This window comes from Lagenorhynchus albirostris, chromosome 10, assembly GCF_949774975.1.
Source record: "Lagenorhynchus albirostris chromosome 10, mLagAlb1.1, whole genome shotgun sequence".
Lineage (NCBI taxonomy): Eukaryota > Metazoa > Chordata > Mammalia > Artiodactyla > Delphinidae > Lagenorhynchus > Lagenorhynchus albirostris.
The window spans coordinates 2,524,226-2,550,062 of record NC_083104.1 but is presented as its reverse complement, the minus strand read 5'-3'; the positions used below and the strand labels follow the sequence as shown (position 1 = coordinate 2,550,062).

General features: G+C 62.3%; 1 protein-coding gene across 6 annotated transcripts in view; it reads left to right on the top strand.

The window, feature by feature from the left end:
- Positions 1-25,837, top strand: part of IQSEC1 (IQ motif and Sec7 domain ArfGEF 1) — a 332,617-nt gene that overhangs the window by 292,102 nt on the left and 14,678 nt on the right. For all 6 annotated transcript variants that reach the window (XM_060161042.1, XM_060161043.1, XM_060161045.1 and 3 more), the window contains 7 exons: positions 2,823-4,069; positions 16,102-16,263; positions 18,065-18,187; positions 19,625-19,791; positions 23,778-23,917; positions 24,344-24,373; positions 25,363-25,488. In XM_060161042.1, coding sequence (XP_060017025.1) covers positions 2,823-4,069; positions 16,102-16,263; positions 18,065-18,187; positions 19,625-19,791; positions 23,778-23,917; positions 24,344-24,373; positions 25,363-25,488 — 1,995 coding nt within the window. The remainder of the gene's footprint in view (positions 1-2,822; positions 4,070-16,101; positions 16,264-18,064; positions 18,188-19,624; positions 19,792-23,777; positions 23,918-24,343; positions 24,374-25,362; positions 25,489-25,837) is intronic.

Here is a 25,837-nt window from a genome sequence, read left to right as displayed (position 1 = left end):
CACAGGCTAATTCCAGAGCGTGATACAAACTCCGGGGATGAAGAAAGAGGGGAGAGAAGCTGAGCACCTGTGGGAGGAGACAGCTTGGATGAGGTGCGGGGGACCTCTCCAAGGTGGTATCAGAACTGGGTGTTTGAGGACGGGGTCTTCCAGGAAGAGGTAACAGCAGGCACGAAGGCCAGAGGCAGAACCACTTGGCGGAAAGGATGGCCGGGAAGAGGGGAGGGGTGGGGAGGTGATGCTGAGGGCCACCGAGCATTCGACTCTCTGCTGAGCCTCCTGGCGGTCAAGGTGAAAATAGGAACAGGACAGATGACCCAGGAGTTTCCAGATGAAGGTAGGGTGCCCGGTTCCACGAGGGGGTAGAGTCTGGGTGACGCAGAGCCCCATTTTAGTGGCCCTCAGCCTCCGCACCTCCTGGCAGTTTCCTGTCTGAGCAGGAGGCCTGAGTTGGCAAGGGTAGCACTTCAACTTTGTGGGAAGGTGAGGTGAGCCTCTCAGCTCCTCGTCCCCTCACTTGTCAGAGCCTCTGCCCCCCTCTGCAGGGGGCGGGGGACTTCCTGGGGTCCCTCTGTAGACCAGACGCTGTGTCAGGTGAGGGTGATGCCCAGCAGGCGAGCACAGACAGGTTGGGGTCCCTGCCCTGCACCCCCAGTTAGCGTTCAGACTGGGCCTTGGGTTGGTTCTGGCCCGGAAGGAAGAATGAGTGGCCACGGTGGGCCCGGGAGCTGAGAAGGAGCGGACCTGGGTCTGTGTGTCCCCTGGGGGGAGGCCGGGAGGAGAGGCTGAGGGGGCTTTGCCGATGCAGCACAGAGCCCACGTCTGCCTTCCCAAAGTCCCTCCTGTCCCGACCCAGACTTGGGGAACGGTCTCAGGCCAGGAGTGTCGCCCCTGGGGTCGCGAGATCCAGAGTCAGAAGGCGACAAGGAGCCGTGGAGCGCACTCTGAGCTGTGCGGTGCCCCTCCTCTTCCCCACACGAGGGGCCCGGAGCCCAGGCCTTGGAGGGCGGAGAGGAGAGGGCTTCCCAGAGCTCAGCCGTGGGCCTTCTGCCGGCGCCGTGGGCTTTCAGAGCTCCACTCCAAACCCAGAAAACAGACGCTGCTCACAGATGCGGAAGTGAGGTCATCTCTCTGGATGCCGTTCAGTAACTTCAGGGCGAGAGGAAAAACAGACCCGCCCTGGCTGACTCCAGGGACGGGCTTTGAAAAGTCATTTTGATCCTCACCCCGCCCCCCAACTCCTCTCGTGCGAGGGGCCGCTCTGCCCTGCCTGCCGCTCCCCCTCCTGTGGGCCCCGGAGAGCTGCACGTCTGTGTCGCGGGCGGGGCTGGGCGGGGGGAGCTGGCATCCCTCAGGGAGACCAGGACCCACCCTGAGTCCTGAGTGAGGCACGGAGCCCCCCTCCCCCTTCCGGCCCACCCTCAGGCGGCTCTGAGCAGCCGTCTGCCCCACTCAGCCATGGCCTGGGGTTTGCTCAGTGACGCGTGTGCCTCTGTTCTGGACGGCCATGGCCTCTTGAGGGTGGGGACCTTGTCCCTCTGCCACCGGTGTGGGCGTGGCGCCTGCGTGGAGCAGACAGCGGTGCTCTGCCCCCTCGGGATGTGAGCACGCCTCACTCCCAGGGACCCGAGGCCTTTCCACCCACATCAGGGGCCACTCTGCCCAGCACCCAAGGGCTCGGCTTGGCCGACCAGCTAGCTCCCTATCCTGGGCTTTCCCGGGTTCTGAAGAGCGGGCTCGGGCCTCACTCGGGAAGCAGGCACGGGGAGCGGCCCTTGGGGGCTGTCCGGAGTCCTCGGCCAGCATGAGCCTAGGACTTCACAGGCCCACGTGGCACACGGGAGTCCCAGCGCCCCTGCCTGCCTGCAGCCCGGCCCCATCGCCAGGCTCACAGAGCCTGCTCTGCGTCTGGAGGCCTCCAGGGGTGTGTTGGGCCTCTTTTCTGGGCCTCAGTTTCCCCATCTGTCACGGAGGGGACTTGGGGCCCCTCACAAACTGTCTACACCTCCCAGGAGTGCAGCTAAGGGTCCTGCACCTCCTCAGCCCACAGCTGGCATGTGCCGAGGGCCTGTCTCACCTGTGCCCACCGCTGCCCTGCGAGGTCCGTCTGATGGGACTGAGCAACCGCAGGGTCCAAGGCTTCTCAGAGTCACTCCACTGCCAAGGGCAGGGCCAGGACTAGACCCAGGCCCTCGGGCAGTGCCGCAGGTGGAAGCGGGGCTGGAGGCCTGCGGCCAGTGCTCAGCACCCAGGGCCTGCTCGGGTCTCGGGCCCGTCTCTCGCTTTTATTCATTTATTTCTTTTGGCTGCATCGGGTCTTAGTTGCGTTACGTGGGATCTTCCTTGCGGTGTGCGGGATCCTCTGCTGCAGCGCACAGGCTCCTCGTAGGAGCGCGGGCTTCTCTCTGGTTGTGGCGTGCGGGCTCAGTAGTTGCAGCGCATGGGCTTCGTTGCCCTGTGGCGTGTGGGATCTTAGTTCCCTGACCAGGAATCGAACCCACGTCCCCTGCATTGGGAGGCGGATTCTTAACCACTGGACCGCCAGCGAAGCCCCTCGGGCCGGTCTCTTAACCTGCACCTGCCACGAGCTTCCTCTCTGTGGAGGGGCTGCCTGACCTCTTCCACCACCTCCAAGTCTCATTCAGCTGCATGCCCCAGGTACACCAGGGCCAAAGGCTACTGTGGCCAGAGAACTTTGGGAAACCACCACCCTTTAAAGGTTCTGAGAAGTCCTGCAGGGAACACTTGCTTGAACTGGGTCTGACCCCTGGGATGCGCTGGGCCTCCTGGGCCGTCCTCACGGTCCTCTCCTTCCCCCGCAGGTGGAGATGCTAGAACGGAAGTATGGGGGCCGCCTCGTGACCCGCCATGCGGCCCGCACCATCCAGACAGCCTTCCGCCAGTACCAGATGAACAAGAACTTTGAGCGGCTGCGCAGCTCCATGTCCGAGAACCGCATGTCGCGCCGCATCGTGCTGTCCAACATGAGGATGCAGTTCTCCTTCGAGGGGCCGGAGAAGGTGCACAGCTCCTACTTCGAGGGCAAGCAGGTCTCAGTGACCGACAAGGGTGCCCCGCTGGAGGCCCTGGTGCCGGCCGAGTGCAGAGACCTGGGCCCGCCGCCTGCCCTCCAGGCCCCTGCCCCGGCCGGCGACTTCGCAGATGCCATCACGGAGCTGGAGGACGCCTTCTCACGGCAGGTGAAGTCGCTGGCCGAGTCCATTGACGACGCGCTCAACTGCCGCAGCCTGCACACCGAGGGGGCCCCCGCGCCCGACGTGGGGCGGACCCGGGACGCCGAGCCCTCGCCGGCCCTGCATGGCGCCGAGCATCGCCAGCTGGACGAGATGACCGCCTCGTACAGCGACGTCACCCTGTACATCGACGAGGAGGAGCTGTCGCCACCCCTGCCCCCGATGCAGGCGGGCCGCCGGCCGTCCAGCGCCGAGTCGGACCTGCGGCTGCGGCCCGGGGGTGCTGCCCAGGACTACTGGGCCCTGGCCCACAAGGACGACAAGGGGGACACGGACACCAGCTGCCGGAGCACGCCCTCGCTGGGGCCACAGGAGCCGCGGCTGCGCGGGGAGCATCTCCCGCTGCTCACCATCGAGCCGCCCAGCGACAGCTCCGTGGACCTCAGCGACCGCTCGGACCGCAGCTCGCTTAAGAGGCAGAGCGCCTACGAGCGCGGCCTGGGCGGGCCGCAGGGCAGCCCGAAGCACGGCCCCCATGGGCCCCCCAGGGGCCTCCCCCGGGAGGAGCCGGAGCCGCGGGCCCGGGCACCCAGGCCCCTGGATGGCCACCTGGCCATCAATGGCTCGGCCAACAGGCAGAGCAAGTCCGAGTCGGACTACTCGGATGGGGACAACGACAGCCTGAACAGCACGTCCAACTCCAACGACACCATCAACTGCAGTTCCGAGTCTTCGTCCCGCGACAGCCTGCGCGAGCAGACACTCAGCAAGCAGACCTACCACAAGGAGACCCGCAACAGCTGGGACTCGCCCACCTTCAGCAATGACGTCATCCGCCGGCGGCACTACCGCATCGGCCTCAACCTCTTCAACAAGTGAGTCCCCGGCCGCTGGCGGCCCGGGGGGGATGAGGGGCGGCTCCGGGGTGGGGGCCGGGGGGGGGGAGCATGGTGCGGCGCCTGCTATACCGCGCTGGCCCCAGCGTCTGGCCCTGGGTGGTGCGGGCACGGGGGTCTTTGAGCAGGGGCGGGCCGGGTGCAGGTCCGTGCCCGTGTCCGTGCAGCCTGGACTCGGGCCCGCACCCGGGAGCAGGGCACTGGTAGGCCCTACGCCCTCTGGGAGATTGTACGTTGGGTCCGTGGCGTGGCCGCCACGCCACATTCTGGCAAGGCGCCGTCGGGGCAGCCTTGAGAGCAGGTCTGGGGCAGGAGGCTGGTATTTAAAGCTCACTATTCTTAGCACAGCTGAAAATAGCAAGTGGAAGGGCAGGCGGGCTGAGCAGTCCCTCGGAGAAGACACTGGCGGCTCTGGTTGTTAAACCTCGGATTTCTCCTCACTTCCATCCACAGGGCCTCTGGATTTGGGGTCACCAGACGCCGGCTCCTCTGGGGAGGGGGACGTGGAGGGGATGTGGCCAGCCTGCTTGGTGGCTACTGACACCTGTACACTGTGCTTCCCTGCTCCCCGCTTCCTCTGCTAGGCGGGGGGGAGAGTCTTGGGGGGCACTTCTGAGCCATCCCTGGTGCAACTGGCAGCGCCGGCTGGGGGACTCAGAGAGACCTGTCCTGAAGGGCGGGTATGGGGGAACTGTGCAGTCCCACAGGAGCCACTAGGGGCTGGGCGTCATTGGTCCTCGATCAGCTAAGGACTAAGAGTCTTGGACCCGTCACATCTGCCAGGGGTGCTCTCCTGAGACTCCATCTGCATGTGAGGACCAGTCCCACTGCCACGCAGTCCGTGGCCAGAACAGCGCGCTGAACGGGGAGGTCGTGAGCTGCCAAGCCCATCCTGAGGTCGGTCCCGAAAGCCTGCCCCCACCTGCTTCCAGGCACAGCCAGTTCCCGGATCATCTTGGACCCTCATGGGGGAGGCTGGGATGACCTGGGGGCTCCCCCAGTGCCCGAGGTTCCCTTGTCCCTGGCAGACGTTGTGTCCTGACGTGGGAGTCCCAGCTGGGTGGACGGGTGGAGGCCAGAAAAAGTTGCATCCCTCACCCGAGCAGCCTTGGTCTCTGTAGGTTCTTTCTGGCTCTGTTAGTTTTTAATTACACCTGTAACGCATGAATACGCTCTCCACTCTGCGTAGAAGTTGAAAGCCTTCAAGCTAGGGTTTCTGTGCATGTGTGGTCCAGAGCGCAGCTCCAGGCCAGGCCGCCTGGGTGCAGACCCCGGTCCTTGCACTTCCTGTCTGTGTCCCTGGGCAGCTCGGTCTCTACCACGGCAGCTTCATCTGCATGGTGGCGCTGAGCCCAATAGTGTCCACCTCACGGAGTGTGAGTTGGAGATGAGCGGGTGTATAGGATGCTCAGCAGCGCCAGACGTGTGGCGAGCTGGGCCCGAGCCTCTCTGCTGTCCCCGTGGCCCCTGTTGACGTTACCTGGGCCCAGGCCACACACACTGCCCCCCTGTGATGCTGCCACGCGGTTTGCTGTTGGAGGCCATTCCCGTTGGTGCCGCGGGCCACCTGGTCTGTGTGCTGCTACGTGGGGTCCACGTGCGGCTGTCCAGGGTGGTCTGGCCACTCGCTCCCATGTTTTCACAGTCACCAACCACATGACAGTGACCATGGACTTGCCCCTCCCACACGCTCCCGAGTCTCTGGGGAAGGGGATAGCTGGAGGAGGCGGTGTTTGGGGCTCACGTGGGCGTGTTGTCCATTGAAGTAGAGCCTGAAACTGGACCTGGAGGGCCCGTTTCCTCACACGGTGGACAGCACTCAGCCTTGTCTCCCACCCCAATCAAAGCGTAGAAATAGTGTCTCTATTGTTTCAGTTTGGATTTCTCTGCCTGCTTCTGAGATGCAGCATCCATATGTGTGTCTTTTGGCCATTTGGGTTTTTTCTTCTACAAAATGCCTGTTCCTATTTTTTGCCCATTTTTCTGTTATTTTTCATTTTGATTTATAAGTGGTTTTTTATATATTGTGGATACTAATCCTTTGTAATTACAAATATTTTTTTCCTGTCTGTCACTGGCCGCCTTTTTTTTTTTTAAACTTCTGAAATAGGATTCACAGACCATAAAATTCACCTTTATGAAGTGTACAGTTCAGTGGGTTTTAATTATATACCTTTTAACTTTGTGTATGCTTTGTTGGTCAGAAGTTACTAATTTTTTTTGCCTGTTTTTTTATCGAGGTGGAATTGACATGTAACGTACTTTCAGGCATACAACATAATGATTCAATATTTATATATATGTAGCCAATTCATCAGTGTTCTCTTTGTTTATTACTTTGTTTTTTTTATGTTTTATTTTAAAAGGCTCCGCCCCAGGTCATAATATAGTTTTAAAATATTTTCTTCAGGACTTTCTTAGTTCTGTTTTATATCCTTTAGGACTTTAACCTGGCGTTTGGTTTGGAGAACGGTACAAGGCGAGGGGTGTAGTTTTTATAGTTCTTTGTAAATTAGCTGGTTGTCTGCAGACGGTGTGCTGAGTAGTCTGTCCTTTCTCTGTTGACTTGAAATCCTGTCTAATTCCTGCGTGAACAGGGCCTGTGCTTGGATCCTTTCGTTCACTTGGCACATGTTTATTGAACACCTGCTGCACGCCAGGCCCTGTGTAGGGGGCCTGGACTCAGCCCTGAACAGAATAAAGACCCTGCGACGCTCCACGCTAGCGGGTAGAGGCTCTGTGTGTTCCTTTGCCAACATCAGACTTTCAGTTTTATATGTTTTTGTATTAGAACAGAAACCACTCTTTTGTTCTTTTAAAAAGTGGTCTTGGCCCTTGTTGGTAGTTACTCTTCCACATGGATTGCAGAGTCAGCTCGTTAAGACCATGAAAACTCCTGGTGGACTTGGCACTGGAGCCCCTTGAGCTTGGGGGACCTCGCCCCTTTACAAGTCGAGGGACAGAGGTGAGGTCCAGCCACAGATGGTGTTTAAGTTCAGATTGAAGGTAACCACAGTCCGTCCAGCTCCCCCGGTGGCAAGCCGCAGTGCAGGCGGTCACCGGCCACACGTGCTTGGTGGCTGCGTCCCTGGCAGTGCGGGTCCAGGATGGTCCCCCAGCTGCAGAGCCCGCCGTTGGATGACGCGGGTCTCGCATGCAGAGAGGGGCGGGTGGCAGGCTGGCTCCTCCGAGTGGCGTGCGGGGCAGGTGTTGGGAGGTCGTGCGGCTACAAGCTCCGGCCGTCCTCAGTCTTCTCCTTCTCGGCCTCGGTTGTCCACCTAGGGGGTTGTTTGGAGCATTGAAGGCACAACCACAGCGCTGTGGCCACCGGCCATCTCCCGAGTCTCACCAGGCCCAGAAAGGGCTGGCGGTCCGACCCGAGTAGATAGAGGGCCAGGCCCTGTGCGGGGCTAGCAAAGCTGGGAGCCGGATGCCCCTGAGCAGGCCCTGGAGCCGCTGGGCGAGGACACACACTGAGCAGCCTGCTGCCCGAGGCCGGGGCCCCTCCCTGGGGGGCCGGACCTTAGCGCCTCTGTCCTTTCCCTTCCTGGCACCCTTCTCTCACCCCCACCTGTCCACTGCCCACCTCTGTTCTGCACGCTCTCCCTGTGGGTCTCCTCTCCCCCCACCATTTCCCTCCCTCCCCACCCCCTACCCAGGCCCACATCCAGGCTGCCTTTCAAACAGTTCTCAGGTCCCACCCACTCCCGGGAGGGAGCTTTCCAGCACAGACACCCGCCCCCTCCAGGGGGTATGTGGAGGGCCTGAGCGCTGGATCCAAAGTGGGTGAGTAGCCGGCTGGGGAGGAGAGAGGGAAAACAAATGAAACCCAAGAAATGAAACAGGGTGGTGGGGAGGGGCTGTCCCCGGGGCCACAGAGGAGGCTGCCGCAGTCTGCCTGGCATCCAGATGGCCTCCCAGGCTCCAGGACTGCACGTCCGGCTCGCAGCGCTGGGCACCGGGCCGGGGCCGGGAGCCGAGGCAGGAGGGTTTCAGCCCCAGTTCAGCGTATCCGCTGCAGGGACTCGGCACCTCCGTGCACCCTGAGCCTTGCTGGCTGCGCCCAGAAACTGGCCATGAGGTTCCTGCCCCCACAGGGCGTAATGAGGGTTAGAGACCGTGAAACCAGGAGCCGCTGTCCAGGGTGCAGCGGGTGGCAGCTGTTGTGGTCCGCGGGGCTCCTGCGTCCGGAGCCAGTGCAGGGGGCCTGGGGCTCGGGCCTTAGAGGAGCCAGGAGGTGGCTTAGCGGACAGAGCAGCATGGAGCACGGGAGTGGCTGATGCCCGCGTGCACTGACACGTGCCCGGTGCTGTTGTACGAGCCCACCGTGCTCACGGGAGACCGTAGGGAGGGGACCGTCACTAGTCTGCTTTACAGTTTGGGTGAGCTGAGGTGCCCAGAGGTAGCTTGCCCGAGGTCCCACGGTCGGTGGATGGCCAGACTGGGATTCACGCCACCGCCGCCTGGCCCCTGAACACACCCTCGTAAAGCCCAGTGCAGGGACTGCGGCCTGGAGCATGGCCTCCGGGGCCCCGCCCGCTCACTGGGCCTCGCGTGTGCACTGAGAGTCCAGGGGGCGGAGCCTCATATTTGCGGTGTCCGCCACAGCGGTGGGAGCTGGGGTCCGCACCCCACAGCCCGGAGGGGCACCCAGCGGGACCTCACCAGGCCTGTCACCTGCTTGCCCACGGAGGGCCCTGCTCCTGTGCCCCTCACCTCATCCTCCTCCGCTCCTTCACGCCCTTCCCTCTCGCCCTCGGGCGCGGGCCCAGGTGACCATGGGCCAGGCCAGCCCTCTCCCCGCTCTGGACGAGTGTCCTCCTCCCCAGAGCCGCCCCTGATGAAATGGTGCCGTCGGAAGGGACTGAGGGCCTCTTGTCTGAGGAGCATGTAAGTCGGGCCTTGGAGACTACTTGGTGTGCCGGGACTCCTGACGGGCAGGGAGCTGCTCACCTGGCCTCCGAGGTCCCTCCCTGCCCAGGGCCTGCGTTTGGTTTGGAGGCAGGTCTTCTCCGCCCAGCACCGGGTCGCCACCTGCCTGCTCCTCCGGCCACTGCCCGCTGGAGCTGCTGCAGAGAGCCCCGCAGTGAGGCTGGGGTGCTCCGAGGTTCCATCCTTACAACATCCATGGGGCTCGGGGATCGGCCAGCCTCCCAGTAAGCGGCAAAGCCCGTGTTGGGCTCCCGATTCCGTGCGCCTTGGGCGTTACGTTTGTTGTGACCAGTGAAGAGGACAGTGGTGACAGCCAGCCTGCGTAGATGCGTGTTAAGTTGCCAGCTGGTGCCGAGCAGTTCGTGTGCAGCATCTTGCCAAGTTCTCACGGTGGCCTGGGAGGCGTGGCTGCTGGGAGCCCGGCCGCGGGACCCCAGGCGCTGGCTCGAGGCTGCAGAACCAGAAGTGCTGGCTGTGCCGGGCCGTCTGCTGGTGCTGGACGTGCTGACGGTTTAAGTGACTGTGGCTCTCTTACGAGCACTCTGAGTTGGGTCTTTGCAGATCAGGGTCCTATTCCCCTTGACGTGAGCCACTCCTCCGGCCCACGCCACCCTCAGAGTGCTGTCGCGGGTCTGGGCTGGCTGGTGCCGAGGGCCTCAGGGAGGGAGGCAGTGCGGGGCAGGCCCCACGGGTGTTCCAGCCATGCCAGTTCCTTCTCTTTTTTCTAAACTGAAGTGTAAGTGATTTATAATATTGTGCTGGTATACAGAAAAGTGATTTAGTTGGGGTTGTTTTTTTCAGATTATATTCCATTATAGGCTGTTACAAGATATTGAATATAATTCCCTGGGCTTTACAGTAAATCCTTGTTGCTTATCTATTTTATGGATAGCAGTTTGTATCCATTAATCCTTTTCTTTTTTCTTTTTCTTTTTTTTTTTTTTTTGCCTCATTGCACGGCTTGAAGGATCTTAGTCCCCCGACCAGGGATTGAACCTGGGGCCATGGCAGTGAGAACGCTGAGTCCTAACCACTAGACTGCCAGGGAACTCCCAGTATCCACTAATCCTATACTCCTCATTTGTCCCTCCCTCCCCCCTCTCCTCCCCCTAGTAACCATGAGTTTGTTTTCTACAGTATGTCTGTGAGTTTGTTTCTGTTCTGTATATAGATTCATTTGTATGAGTTTTTAGGTTCCACTTATTTATTTTTGGCCACGCTGCACGGCTTGCAGGATCTTAAGTTCCCCGACCAGAGATCGAACACGGGCCCCCCTGCAGTGGAACCACGGAGTCCTAACCACTGGACCAGCGGGGAACTCCCTAGGTTCCTCGTATAAGTGATATCATGTACTATTTTTCTTTCTGTGTCTGACTGACTTCACGAAGTATGATCAGCTCTAGGTCTGCAAATGGCAATGTTTCATTCTTTTTTATGGCTGACATCCCGTTGTATATATCTGTACCACATCTTCTTTATCCACTCCTCTGTCCATGGACATTTAGGTTGTTTCCACGTGTTGGCTATTGTAAATAGTGCTGCTACAAACATAGGGGTGCATGTATCTTTTCGAATTACAGTTTTGTCTGGATATGCCCAGGAGTGGGATTGCTGGATCATATAGTAGCTCTATTTTCGTTTTTTAAGGAACTTACATACTGTTTTCCACAGTGGCTGTACCAGTTTACGTTTACACCAATAGTGCATGAGGGCCAGAGGGTAATTCTTCCACCTTGTCTCTGGGATAAGTGCGAAAAAGACCCCGGCAGCCACGTTCAGCTTGGGTTTCTAATATCAGAAAGAACTTTGTGAAAATCAGAGCTGGATAAAATAGGCAGTGTGGGGAGGCGACGGGCTTGCTGGCCGTGCAGGTGTGCGAGCCGATGGGAGGTGGCCGCTTCTCTGCAGGATATTGGAGGGGTTCGAGCCTAGATTACGGAGTTGAAGGGCACATCTGGGCGCAGGGCCTCTGGGTGCTGAACTTGGTGAATCCATCCTTCGCCCCTGCGGCCAGTGAGAACAGCACGGGGATGGCTCGGCCTCCAGCCTCGGGGCATCCTCGGGCGCTGCCGGTGTCTGCAGACCCCGTGCTGGTCTCTGTGTGCCTCAGGCCCTTCTTCATTGGAAATGATGGGCATCTGATCAAACTGGTTCAAGCAGAGGGGCCTTACTGGTTCGTGTACCTGAAAAGCCACTGGGCATCTCTTGGCCGTGCCCCACCATCGCGCCCTCAGGGCAGGAGGGCAGCCAGTAGTCCGGGCTCGTGGTCCAGCCTCATGGCAGCCCTGCAGGAAGAGAGGCTCCCGCCGGCGCCCTCTGAACCGCTCGCCGTGGTCAGCGGGGTGCAGCACTCTGACCGGAGTACGGGCAGCCCATGGGATCAGGGGGCGGAGCTCGAGGGGGGTGTGGGAAATCCAGAGGCCAACAGGGTGCCGGGCAGACGCCCACGTCCATGTCTCTTCAGCTGCTATAGCAAGGGAAAGCGACAGGAGGAGCCGTTGTGGCCCCTGCAGACCCTGCTGGGAGGAGAGGGGTTCCGGCAGGTGGGTGGTCCTTAGGTGCAGAGCCCGGCCTCTTAGTAACCGCCTCCCGAGAGCCCCGGGCTCAGGCTCGAGGACAGAGGTGCGAGGAGGGCAGCACCACTGTGGTCTGCACGTGCTCACCTGGCACAGTCGACGAGAAAAGCTGGACCTGGGGACAGCAGAGGCTGCTCGCAGACCCAGCGGACGGGCAGTGGGGGTGAGGGGCAGAGGCCCGGGGGCCCGGGATGCAGAAGCGCGTCAGGTGTAGATGGTGAAAATGTCGCCTCTGCACCTCGTTGATGCTGGTCCTGGAGGGTGGAGGTCAGAAAGCTAGAGAAGGAGTCGTCAGGGGAACCCGGAGAGATGGGGAGAGCTGGCTGCGCAGAGGTGGGCAGAGCAGATTTGCAGTCCCGGGCTGGGAGCATAGAGTGGAACTTTACGGGCTTCTACGAGCAAAGGGGTAAGAACCTGGCTCTCCCTCGCTGGACAGCCTGGTGCACAGCTACTCCGCCTTTCTGTGCCCCGTTTTTTTGTTTGAATTTTATTTTTTTATACAGCAGGTTCTTGTTAGTTATCCATTTTATACATATTAGTGTATACATGTCAATCCCACTCTCCCAATTCATCCCACCACCACCCCTGCACCACTTTCCCCCCCTTGGTGTGCCCCGTTTTGTTACGTGTCCAGTAAGGCTTTCGCGTTGGTCGTTCCTGCCCCCAGGGACCTTCTTCCTGGCTCCAGGTTCAATGCCACCTTCCCGAGGAGGCCTTTCTGGACCGCGCCTTCTCACCCCATCCATCTGAAGTCCAGGCCTTCTGTGGTCACTACGGCTTCCCCTTGGTTTAGCTCTGCCCTAGTGCTGACCCTTTTCTTAAACAGCCATAAACCCAGCATGTTTTCCAAGGGCTTAGAGGCATTAACTCATTTAATCTGCACAGTGACTCTGCTGTGTGCACTGTCACTGTCCCCACTACCCAGGTGGGGAGACTGAGGCACAGGGAGGTTAAGTAACTTGCCCTAGGTCACCCAGCCAGAGAGCGGAGCTGGGATCTGAGCCATGCCTGTGTGTGTCTCTCCTGGGAGTTCATCGCGCTCCAGTGAGGATGTGTGTTCAAGGGCAGGGACTTTGTCTAGACCCCAGGTGTGCTGGCGCCACACCCCCCCAGAGCGGGCGCTGGATGGATGCCTGGGGTGAATGGAGAAGTGGATGAGGGGCGAGGGGCCGGAACTTGTCCTGCAGACTTGGGAGGCCCTGAAGGTTCTAGGGCAGAGTCCTGGGAACACGGGCCAGAGCAGCCCTTCCCAGAGCCACGTCGGCCCCAGCCCCAGACACAGCACATTCTGTTTCTCTGGCCGGACATGCGCTGTGTGGGCCGGGCCCCCGCTGGCCCCTGAGGGTGCACAGTCAGCAGGGCCCCAGGCTGCGCCTCTTCAGTGCCGAGGGCCTGGAGCCCCGTTCAAGCTTGCAGGCAGGGAAGGGGGAGCCACTGCTGGGGGTGGCGGCGAGCCCGTCTGCCAGGTCGGGTGGGCTCTGTCACAGCCGGGTGCACTTCTCTGTTCACTCGCCGCGTCCGCTGCGCGTTGGCCAGGCCTGCTGCGCTCATCAAGTGTCTCAGGGACAAGGCAGGCAGAGGCTCCTTTCCATGGCGTCCCCTGGGTGCTCTGGGGGATCTCGGAGCCCCACAGGACGTGCCTTCTACCCTCCTGCCTCGGCCCGAGCCCGTCCAGTGCCCCTCGCTGCCCCAGGGCGGTGGGCAGGGCTGTGGGTGAGCAGCAGACCGAGTGTGTGACTTACCCACGCAGGACATCTGGGCTGCTCCGGTCAGCACGGAGCCCTGTGAGGGGCCAGTGGACCCAGGACCCCTGCCCAGCAGGGCCCACGGAGTACACGTGGGGCAGCTGGGGGCCAGCAAGATCCTGCGGGCCAGGGACTCACATCAGTGCTGGCTCTCCACGGTCAGGGAGATCACTCCCCTTGCCGGCCGCGCGCATCCCGAGCCTGGAGCCCCTGCCCGAACCCCCGCCTGTACCTCCAGCCGCAGCACCTTTCCTCTCAGTTTGCTGGGAGCCCCTCGTCTCTGGTCGTGGCCCGGTCAGTCCACATTCCTCTCCTGCAGCATCTTGTGAAGGGTGTCAGGTGGATGCGGCTCCTGCCCCGTTGGCCTCGGGCTGAGAGCTGGATCCCTCGGGCTCACACGCGGGTTCACTAGCATATATTGTGATCGCTGCCCCCAGACGGTGTCCTGAGCCCGCCACTCCTCCCCCACTCCTGCACCAGTGCTGGGGTGCCTGCGAGGGTCTCCTTCCTGGGCTCCCGTAGAACAGCCAGAGGCGGCTTCTTAAATGGGGACCCAGGTCCCTCCACTGCCCTGTTCAGAGCATGCCAGGCTTCTCATCCCACTCAGAGGAGAGCCAGATGCCCCTGCGGCCTGTCCACCCCGCTGCCCCTCCCCCAGGGCCCTACTCTGAGCCCTGGAGCAGCCTCATGGCCTCGATCCTACGAAACCCACTCCCACCTCAGGGCCTTTGCCTTCGCCATTGCCTCCACCAAAAAGCTCCTTGAGCACCCTTGTCACTGTGTCACCTGCTCAGAGAAGGCCTCTGCCTCCCCTGCCGGAACCCCTCCCACCCTCGCTCGGCCACTTTGCCCTTCAGACTGGGCCGTGGCAGCTGCCGTGCCAGGCATTCGAGGCCACCCGTGCTCGCCGCTGTCATCCAGAGTGCCGCCCGGCACAGAGTCGGCATGCGGCACCTACGCCGTGGGGAGTCCTCATCCTACGGCCCCTGCGCAGCCTGCCCCTCCCACAAGGCTGTGGGCCCTGAGCGTGGGCCTGGCAGCTGTGAGGCTGCATGCCATTGGCCTGTGAACACAGGCAGGAGCAGCTGGGGCGGAGAGGGGAGCGGCCACCCCAGGGCGGCAGGACGAGGCTGGGCTGGACCAGGCATGGTGTCAGGGCCTCGGTGGGCCAGGCTGGCCCGGGCGGGTGACAAGGGTGCCCGCGAGGGGGCTCTCCAGTCACTTCCACATGGGATCCAGGCCGGGGGCTGCCACGCTGTCTTCTCAAGAGAAGCCGGAAATCCGGGTTCTGTGTCCAAGCTCCCGGTTTCTAAACATTGGCGACCAACTGGAATTCTTTCTGTTAACGTCGTGTGGGCCGAAGAAAACACATCTGTGGGCTACTGTGGAAGTGGGGGGCGGTCAGGTATGGGCTGGGGTCCTGTGGGGGCCGCTGTGGAGCTGGCGGTGAGGAAGCGTGGCCCGCCCCACCCCGACCCCACCCCCGGTCGCTGCATCAGCACCAGTAGCCCAGTGCCTGGAGAGGCCTGGGGCTGGGGCAGTTCTTGGTTGGAGACCCCAGGGTTGCCGGGAGGAACGGGGATGTGGGGGAACGGGGCCACTCGGTGACCACTTCTGTGCCAGGACCCAGGCGGCTGGCAGTCGCTCCCTGCCCAGCTCTGAGCGCAAGGTTGGGGTGTGTGGCCACCTGGGATAAAAATAGCAGGGTCATCTTGAGGCTGGAGGTTGGCCTGCGTGTGGAAATACGGCATCTGCGGGACCCGCTGTCAGCGCACGGCTGGTGGTGGCAGGTAGATCCTGGCCCTCACCTCCATGTCCCCAGGGGCCAGCAGGACACTGACTTCTACCACTGGGGCAAGGCGTGGGGTGCCGGGTATACCCAAGGGCTCCGCAGCTCCGAGGCTCCGGGTTCGTCAGAGGAGGACACCGCCCTCCGAGGGTCACAGGTGCAGAGGGAGGGTTCAGTGGCGCCTCCCCCTGCCCTGTCTCTTTCGACCACCGCCCCCCTGTGAGGTCAGCTGAGCTGGTACCAGGCCCCGAGGCTGACGGGAAGAAGGGACCTGCTGGCTCACTGCTCAGCCCCTGAGGGCGCCCCGGCCCCCGGGCTCCTGGCCTGGGTGGACGCTCAGCCCCGTGGGGCCGGCACAGCCCCGCCTCAGGCCTCTGACTGCAGGTGGGGCCGGCACTGCGCCTCCACGTCCTCTGCCGTCCGTTGAGGTTTATCCTAAACCTTCCCGGTGCTCACCTACTGCGTGCAGCGTTCCAGGCGTTGCTCACCTACTGCGTGCAGCGTTCCAGGCGCCCGACTGTGTTAACACACAAGTCTCACGACACGGGCACTCGAGTCCCCAGCAAGGTCACGTGGCTGTCGGGCAGCACAGGTGACAAGCGTGCCAACCCCAGGGAGTAGTGTGGGGACTGAGTTGGCGTACAGGGTCCTCAGACGGTGACGGCACGGAGCACGTGCCACAGGCGGCCAGCGTGTGCTGGGCGGGGCCCTCCAGCCTGCCTGGAAGCTCGGCACAGGGGGGACCACGGAGCGGGGAGGGGTGGGGCCCTTCTGTGCCCCCCCCAGCCCCCGGCACCCTCCGTGTTCCTGCGCTGGCCCAGCCCTCCTGCAGGGCCCAAGCCATCCCGGTTCCCCTGCGTTGTGGGCTCAGGGTGGGGCAGGACAAGGTGCCGTGGAGGAGGAGGGGATGAGGGCTGGGGGAGCTGGAGGGGTGGGAGTGCCCGGCTGAGCCCATCTCTTGTCCCCCAGGAAGCCCGAGAAGGGCGTCCAGTACCTCATCGAGCGCGGCTTCGTGCCGGACACGCCGGTGGGGGTGGCCCACTTCCTGCTGCAGCGCAAGGGCCTGAGCCGGCAGATGATCGGGGAGTTCCTGGGCAACCGGCAGAAGCAGTTCAACCGCGACGTGCTCGAGTGAGTGGGGCTGGGGGCGCCCCACGCACACCCCAGGCTCCCCGCTCCCCTTTGTCTTTCTGACTCCCAGACACAGGGAGATGCCCTGCCAGCACCGCTGGCCCCATCCAGCAGGGCCAGCCCCTTCCCCCGGCCCAGCGACCCCTGGGCCAACCTCCTGCAGGGGCAGCAGGAGGGGAACCGGGGAGCTCAGCCCCCCTCCTCCTCCCTCTCCTGGCGGGAGATGGGGTGAGGGGCCCACCAGGCTGGGGGCCATAGACTCTCAGCTACTTGGAACCCTGCAGAAGAACAGGTTCCCAGCCCCCTGGGAACTGCTGACAGCTTTGAGAAGTCCTGCCCGCACGTACCCTGCACCCCCGGTCCTCCTCCAGACTGTCCTGAGTAGAAAGCCACCACACCTGGGTCCTGTGGTCACTGGGCAGGTGCTACGTGCGGGCTGTGTCCTCACCTCGTCCGCGGGGGTGTCAGGGGTCCATAACCCCTTCCGCAGACAAGGAGCCAGGGCCAGCAGGAGGCCGGCTTGGAACAGGTGCCCTGCTCCCCTTTGTCGGGACCTGGGGGAGCAGCTCCAGGCCTGCCGTGGGCACATTGCCGACCCAGACACTGCAGGCGGGATGGGTGACCCAGCCGGTGGGCCAGGAACGGGATCAGAGCAGGGTAAAGACTGACCCTCAGCAAAAACGGCAGGGCGGCCTGGCCACGCACACCTGCCGCCTCCGGGCGCCCCTGGGAGGAGTGGGGCGTGGGCTGTGGCCTCTCTGTTTCACAGATGAGCAGACCCAGGCTTGGGGAGGGGCGGGGGGTTTGGCCTGGGTGCCCCCCCATACAGACACACCCACGTGCACACACATATAAGTACACTAGTGTTCACTCAGTCACACAGACACACACACCGGAGAGGCAGCGAGCCGCTGGTGGTGCCTGGCCCGTGGCCGGCTGTGGCGTCTGTCCCGCTTGGGCTGCTTTCTCCCAGCCCCGCCTTTCTGTTCTGGCCCTGCCCTGATAGTGTGGCTGGTGCCCCTCCCCCTTCGAAATCCGGGAGGAACCGTCCCAGGAGAGCATGCTAGCTGCTCCGTGAATGGGGCCCAAGACCATGTGGTCTGGCCCCCTCCCCTGCAGCCACCGCTGCTCTCCCCCCACACCCCCTCCGAGCTGCTGTGAGTCCGTAGGAAATCCGCACATTGTTCTCCTCAGATCAGAAAATAGCAGCGGCCTCAGGAAGCAGCGAGACCCGCCCCCAGGCATCCTACTCGGATGCTGGTCAGCGAATTGTCCTGCGGGGCCCCTGCCCTCACCCTGCCCCAACAGCCTTGAGTGCTCAGAGCGTCGCCCAGGGGAGGGGGGCCCACAGCCGGGGTCTCTGCAGCCCCACGGGGGGTGGTCAGGCGAGGGTCCCTGTTGCAGACCCATCTACTGTTCGGGGTCATGGTCAGAGGCAGGAGCAGGCTGTGCTGGGGGCGGGGCTGTGATAAGAGGTACCTGTGACCTGCAGCCTCCCCAGCTCTGCCCTTGTGGGATCGGCAGGTGAGGGCAGCACGGCTCCTCCAGAGGCCCCGCAGAAATGCCTGGGAAAGCGTTGACGTGAGGGGCAGGCCCAGGGCGCGGTGGCTGCAGGGCCAGTGGGTGCCCAGACCTCCATCTCCTCCTGTGGAGGAGGGAGCCCACTCCGGCCGCCCTCCCTCTCGGGCCTCCCTGCGCTGACCCCTTGTGCTCCCTCCGCCCTCTGCGGGCCGTGCTTGCCTCTGCACCCGGCGGGAAGGTGGGCAGGGGACACTGACGGGGCCTTCTCCTCTCGTTTCAGCTGCGTGGTGGACGAGATGGACTTCTCCGCCATGGAGCTGGACGAGGCTCTCCGGAAGTTCCAGGCGCACATCCGGGTCCAGGGGGAGGCCCAGAAGGTGGAGCGGCTGATCGAGGCCTTCAGGTGGGGGCGGGGCAGGTGTCAGGAAGAAAAAGCGTCCCCGCTCGAAGACCGAGGCTCAAGGGCAGACCCCCCCTTCAGGGTCAGGTGGCCATGAGCTATCAGGGGACGGGGGTGCGGGGGGCGGCAGCCCCTCCTCTGCCACGTGCTGTGCGGCTCAGTGCTGGAGCCAGGGCCTCGAACGTCTTCGTGGTCCTCTCGTCCCCACTGGTTCGTGAGTCCATCGGTGTCATCACTCGTCTGCTCATTCACAGGAGCAGATGCTCCCTCAGTGACACAGAGGGCATGGTTCTGACACCTGCACCACTGTGTGACCTTGCTCTGGTTACTTAACCTCTCTGTGCCTCACGTCCTTGCCAGTAGAGAGGGGTTGATGAACGCACCTACCCTGGAGGGGGTGGAAGGATTAAACCACTCAGGCCGTGTGGGTGCACTCCGCCCAGCGCCTGGCCCCCCAGAGAGCCTGCAGTCAAGGCAGGCTGTCCTTGCGCCATCTTCCATGCTGGGATGGTGTGCACACTGGCCGCGTAGGGAGTCCGTGCCCTGCGCTGGGTGTGGGAGACCCAGTTCTCTGGGCTCAGCAGGGGTGGTGGGTTCACAGAGGAGCAAGGTCGCAGGAGGAGGAACCCCGGGCCCTGGGAGGAGAGCGATCAGACACTTCCATTCAGGAGGGCTTCCTGGAGGGGGTGGCACTTAACAGGGAAGACGAAATTGAAGCCCACATCATCTAAGCGCCCATGGCTGCTGCCTGCGGGTTGTGGGCCTCGGTCACGGTCACGGTGCCCCACCCAGTTCCTCTTCTCCATCCCTGCCCCACCCACCTACCCCTGCACAAGGTCGCCAGTGGAGGGAACTGTGGGGTGGGGGGTGGGGCGTATTCAAGGCAGTGAGGACATGAGCAGATGACTCTGTGAGGCAGTTTGTAGCGAGGCTGTTAGTTCGGCTGCCGCAACAAAGACGTCCGCCACAGCTGCCGTGGCTGAAACGCCCCGGAAGTGGGCCGCCCTCTGAGCTGGCGTGGAGGAGACCTGGGCTCCTGTCATCTGAGGTCCCCGGGAGCAGATTCAACACCCATCACATTCACGTTCCAGGCAGGCAGAGAGCACGCAGGGCACCCCCTGCCTTTAAGGCACAGCCTCGAAGGTGCCCACATCGCATTGGCCGGAACTTAGCGCGTGGCTGCGCGGGGGCCGAGGGACGTGGTCCTCAGCCCTGAGCAGAACATGCCGGCCGAACTACGGGCGGGTGGGACTTAACTCACGTGGTGGGGGGGCGGTGAGTGGACGGTCAGGGCCGGCTCTGCCAGACAGGCGACATCCCCGTGTACCAGAGACGGAGGCTCCGAGGTCAGTGACCAGCTTCAGCTGTTTAGGGCCGCTCATGGGTGAGGGGCAGACTGGCCTCCTGCCCTGGCTGAAGCACCACCCCGTCCTCCCCCAGCCAGCGGTACTGCATCTGCAACCCCGGGGTGGTGCGGCAGTTCCGGAACCCAGACACCATCTTCATCCTGGCTTTTGCCATCATTCTGCTCAACACCGACATGTACAGCCCCAATGTCAAGCCCGAGCGCAAGATGAAGCTAGAGGACTTCGTCAAGAACCTCCGAGGTGAGCTGCCCTGGCCGCGGCGGGACGCCCGCCCCCTCCCCGCCAGCACGCACCTGACAGAGGTGCGCGTAGCGCGGCCTCACGTGGGGAGGGGTGCGGCTCCTCCCCAAAGGAGCCCACGCAGTGCAAGTTCCCGTAGAGGGCGCTGAATGCTGTGGCGGGGGCACTCCGAGGGGAAGGCGGCATGTTGTCTCAGAGGACTGCAGGGCTCCGCAGGCCCAGGGCGCCAGAGGGCAGAGGCCTGAGAGCGCAGCTGGGCTCAGCGCCTGGGGCCGGGCCGCACACGGTGGATCCAGGCCTGGTTGCAGGGGCAGAGGGAGGATGGACCACAAGCTGGGTGCTGGGCGCCCCGGGGCCTCCGAGCACGGGGGATGGGGACGGGATGGGGGCTGGGCGGGGGCTGGCACTGTCCTGCCCCCATCACTGCTGCCCACACAGCATTGCCCACCATACCCCTCCCTCAGTGGTCCTCTTGGAACAGACTTGTCTTTTTGTTTTTGTCTTCTTATGAAACATATGTATTTTTAAAACGAACTTTACGTCGTCAGTGTAAGCGGGAAACCAGTAGCGTTTGTCACACATGGGCATGATTTACGAAAACGAGTGCCGTGAAGAGGCAAAACCACTGTGGGTTCCAGCCAAGCTGTCCCTGGCTGGGCCCAGGGCCCGAGGCTGCCCTCTCCTCCCTGGCAGGTGGGCCCACGTGGGGCAGGTGACCAGGGGCTGGGCAGCCAGACGGAGGCTTCCTCCTGTGTAGCCAGGCAGGAGAGGGATGGAAAAGGGAACGGCTGTCTCCGTGTCTGCTGCTGGCAGGTCCCTCCTGTCCGTGGAGTCCCGGGCTGGGGGACTGTCCCTGTCCTTGGGAAACAGCTGTAAGGGACTGAAGTCCCTTTAGAAATGGCATCATAATTTTATAAAAGGGAAACAACTGATGTGAATCAAGTCCAACTTTTCGAGCTGTTTAAATTTCTCATTTTGTCCTTCATTTCTGTAAAACTGCTCTGTCGTCACGTCCCCCAGAGCGGAGGGTCTGTGCTGGCGCTCCCTGGGGGTGGGCCCCACCCTGACAGGCGGTCCCGCAGGGAGCTGGGCTCAGGGCCCTCCCCGTGCGGCCCTCCGCAGGCCCCGGGGAGGGGCAGGTCTTAGCTGTGGTTCCTAGGAACCTCGTTGATAAGAGATCCAGTCGCCAGAACAGGTGAGGGAGCAGGGCGGTCAGTGGACACTGATGGTCCGGGGGGCTGCACCCCCTCCGCTCCTCTCTGCCACCTCAAGGCCCTGTCCTCGCTGGGCCTGGGCAGGTCTGGTCTCCACGGCGTCCCCGTGGCCCTGGATGCAGGTGGTTGCTGTGTAGCTGCCAGGAAAGCTGGCCGTGAGCTGCATGCTGTTGGCGACCCTGGGGAGCTTAAGGGACTCTGATTTTTTCTCTGGTTTAGCAGCTCAGCCATGTAACTGGGGCCTCTCCTGTGTGAGAAATGAGACAGAAACGAGGCCCGTGGACAGAGGCTCGGGGGAAGACAGGGCTGCTGGATCAGATACCTGCTGGTCAGCCGCCCTCATGTCTGCGGCTTCATGGTTTGTGCGCATCCTTGCATCCGCCGTCCCGGCAGTCTGGGGGAGGGGGGCTTTGTCACCCCAGTTCCCAGGGCAGGGGCTGAGCACCCCAGAACCAGGAGAGGAAGCCACTGATTCTTTCTTGCGAGCCTGGGCTGTTGCCACCAATCACCTGTTTTCTTCGAGCCAGGGACTCTAGCGTTCTCTGCCCCAGCTTCCTTGAGCTTCAGAAGGTTCAGAGCGGGAGGGAACTTGCCCAAGGTCACACAGCAAGTGTGTGTCAGAGGAGGCAGGACGCTGGCCTCCCAAAGCCAGGTCGGCACTCTGCGCTGAGCACACGTCCCAGCTTGTTCTTTTTAGAGAGTGCCCCCCTGCCCCAACATGCACCGGACACACATTTTCTCTGGAATCACTCAGTGTGCCCAGCGGGTCCAGCAGCGGGGGGGCCTCCGGGAGTTCAGGGATAGGCAGGGGAGGAACCTGGAAGCCAGGCAAGCGATATTTTGCATTTATTGCTATTTGCCTTCAAATTTTTTAAATGTATATTTTGAATGGGTCTTATCCTCACATAGTTCAAAAACCAGGAAGTAACATGACCCAGCAGTTGCCCTCCTTGGAATTTACCCAAATGAGCTGAAAACTTACGTCCACACAGAAACCTGCACACGGATGTTTATAGCAGCTTTATTCGTATTCACCAAAACTAGGACGCAACCAAGCTGTCCTTCCGTAGATGAATGGATAAACCTTGGTCCGTCCAGACAGTGGGATATTATTCAGCACTGAAAAGAAATGAGCTACCAAGTCATGAAAAGACGCGGGGGAACCTTAAAGGAACATCGCTAAGTGAAAGCAACGTATCTGAAAGCCTGCAATCTGATTCCAGCTGCGCCACATTCTGCAGGAGGCGAAGCTGTGGAAACAGTCAAGAGACCAGTGGTTGCCGGTGGTCGTGGGGGAGGGATGAAAAGGAGAAGCACAGAGGGGGTTTTAGGGCAGTGAAAATTCTGTACGGTATTATAATGGCAGACACATGGCCTCGTCCATATGTCCAGACCCACAGGGTGGACAACACCGAGAGTGAACCCTCGTGTGAACCGTGGGCTCTGGTGACTGGGTAGGTTCTTCAGTTGTAACGAAGGCGCGTTCTGGTCGGGGTGCTGATTGTCGGGGAGCTGGGGGTATATGGGAGCTCTCTGTGCTTTCCCCTGAATTTTGCTGTGACCTTAAAACCGCTCTGAAGAAATAGCTAATTAGAAAAAAGCCAGAAAGCATAAAAGGTGCACAGCAGGGCCCTTCCCATCCCTGGAGGTCATCGGCTTTGAGTCCCTGCTGTGCCACGCGGAGCTTCTCGTGGGAGCCGGTACAAATGTGCACGGCTGGTTTGACCCTCTTCCGCTCGGCGCCTCACTCTTTGGTTCGGTAAACCTAAGGGCTGTTGCCAAGGCTTGCCGTGGCCTTCCTCGTTCCTGCGGGCGTACAGTAATCCCTGTCCCAGGAGTCCTCGTATGCGGACCGCTTAGCCAGTCCCCTGTGAGTGTGCAAATGGGTTAGCTCCCGTTTTGTGCAATTTGGAAGCAGCTCTGCGTTGAATGTCACACCCCACAGGACAAATCCCCCAGATCCACTCAGTGGGCCCGAGGGTGTTTGAATTTCTGACTGGCAGGTGGTGCCGGACAGCGCACCAGAGGGCTTGAGCCGTCCCACTGCCCCACGTACCGCCAGCAGCCCGCACACTGAGGGCGGCGGGGGGGTGGGTGGGTGTGTGGGGGGCTTCGCGTCTCTGTCATGAGCGGGGCTGGGACTTCCTGGCGGCACTTTTGGGGCCGTGCAGCAGAAAGGGCACAAGCTTGTTGTCAGAGCGACCGGCTTCAAGTCGCAGAACTGGGACAGCAGCCACTCAGACCCCCTGAGCTCTCGTGTCAGGGGTGTGAGGGTGACCCTGTGAGCCGCCCTGGGCCCTGTAAAGTCACCGTGCTCTTGGTGACCTGTGTCACTGAGGAGAGGACTCGTAGCTCAGAGAGACCATGACTCAGGCCGACAAGGGGCAAAGTGAGGATGCGGGCCGGGCAGCCCCATCCGCACAGCCTCCCTGCACCCCAGCCCCATCCCCAGGCCCCCGCCAGCCCGTCGGTGCAATGGGGACTGTGGTGACCGCCCCACGGGGCGGCGGCCGGGATTGAGCGGGGCCGTGTGTGCTGAGCCCCCTGGGCGTGGCTGCAAGGTGGCACAGGCCCCTGCACACTCATCCGGGGGCAGTGCCAGCCTGGTCCCTGGTGCGGGCGCTCCGAGCACATGTGTGGTGGACGGGGCAGGGCTGGCTGCGGTGGGTCTGGAGGCCTTTGGTTCAGCTGGGGACTGGCAGGGGGACCGCTGTCCGGATTTGGTTTAGAAGCCGGTGCCTTGGGGTGAGCCCTGCCGCTGTCCCCTACCAGGCGTGGACGACGGGGAGGACATCCCCCGGGAGATGCTGATCGGGATCTACGAGCGGATCCGGAAGCGGGAGCTGGAGACCAACGAGGACCACGTGTCGCAGGTGCAGAAGGTGGAGAAGCTCATCGTGGGGAAGAAGCCGGTAGGTGGTCTCCGTCCCCACTGGGGGCGGGGGGGGGGGCGCCGCGTGAGGCCCGGGGTGCCCAAGACCCACCCGCCCCGCGACCCCAGGCTGCCCTGCTGGCTCGGCTTTGGCCAGTAGCCACAGTGCCTGTGGAACCTGTTCCCTTCCAGGTGGGGTTGGTGGATTATGTCAGGTTTGGGGCTTTTTAAGGGAGTCACAGCCCTTCTCTCTGGGTCCCCTTTGATGAGAATCTGAGGCTCTTAATAAACCGATGGCCGGGGCTGTGCAGTGGCTCCCTGGCAGCCTGGGCTCCCCGTCAGAGCCCGCTGGGGGCGCCCTGGGGGGTGCTGTGGGTGGGGTGTCTCCCCGGAGTCTCTGTCAGGGCCCAGATGTGTATTTGGAACATTAACATCTCTTCTTGTTTGTTCACTGCTTCCCCTGTAGATTGGATCCCTGCACCACGGGCTCGGCTGTGTGAGTTCCCCTTGGCTTCCGCCTTCCGTGATCCCCACTCCCCCGCAGCTCGCGGCTCCCAGACCCACAGTTCTGGCTGCATGAGTTAATTTCCGGAGCCATAAGAAATTTGATTTTCACAGTTATCTCCACCTCAGATCTCTGAGAGCACGCGGGAGGGTTGTGCTGTCAGGCCCGGAGCAGGTGGTCCCCTCCCGTCTTGTCTGGTTGAGCTCAGAGATCCCGCTTGTCCCTCGGCCCTGAGACCCTGTACCTGAACACATGACCTTGGTGTGGCGTTGAGGTCTCCCCCTCCCCACGCAGCCCACGCTGTGCCTCTCGGGTCCCTTTCGCCGCCAGGGCTGGCAGTAGCGTGCCTGCTGGCCGTCATGTGGTCTGCTCCTTACCCCACCCTGGCAGCGGGGTCAGCCTCAGCCCCTGCAGAAGGCCTGAGACCCCTGGCACGCCCGTGACCTGCCCTCGCCCACCTCCCCAGCCCTGCGTCCTGCCCTCCTTTCTCACTCACACTCTGCTACGGACAGCGCTGCCCCCTGAGGGCACCAGGCTGGGCCCGCGTCCCCTCCCTCTCATCTGTGGGTCGCTGAGCTCGGGCCTGGAGAGCAGCCCCATGTAGGGCCATGTGTGCCCACGGCCGCGTGTGCAGAAGGCAGGGACCAGCTCCTCGAGGTGGTGACTGCCAGCTCGGGACCCTGCAGGGCTCCTCCAGACCCAGCTGTCGGGGCTGAGAGCCTTCAGGAGGGAGGGCCCGGGGGCGGGGAGGCCCAGGCTCTGCAGCCTCCTATGTGTGTGGCTCGAGGCGCACATGACAGGTGCTTTGGGGGCTCAGAAGATACGCGTGGTTCATGGCGGGGGCTCCACGAGCCCAGTGCTGAGAGGAGTCGGAAGGCAGTCTCCCTGGAGCAGGGGCCTCCGGAGGCCCGAGGGAGGGCAGGGTGGGAGAGTCACTCGTCCCCGCGGGTGCATGGAGCTGACGCCGCCCCTCCACACAGGTGCTCTCGCTGCCACACCGGCGCCTGGTCTGCTACTGCCGGCTCTTCGAGGTTCCAGACCCAAATAAGCCCCAGAAGCTGGGGCTGCACCAGCGAGAGATCTTCCTGTTCAATGACCTCCTGGTGGTACGTGGGCCCCACGGGTGAGGGGCTGGTGTGCAGACCCCGGAACGGCTGCGCCCATGTCGGCTGCCTGGGCTCCCACCTCAGGCAGGCTCATCCAGGAAGGGAGAGTCAGCCTCCGCAGGTCCGGGCCTAACCCCGTCCCCTCGGCCGCGGGGGAATCCTCTTCCCGGGACTGAGCAGAGGTCTCGCTGCTGCCCAAGCCCGCCCCTGGGGCCAGGCAGGGGCCGTGCTGTCCCGCTGGCCTGGGTCTCAGCCCCAGGACTAATGGGCTGAACATGGCAGAGGTGGGCTCCCCAAAGGGAAGTTGAGCTCTTGCCCCAAAACAGGTAGCACAGATGTAGATGTTCCC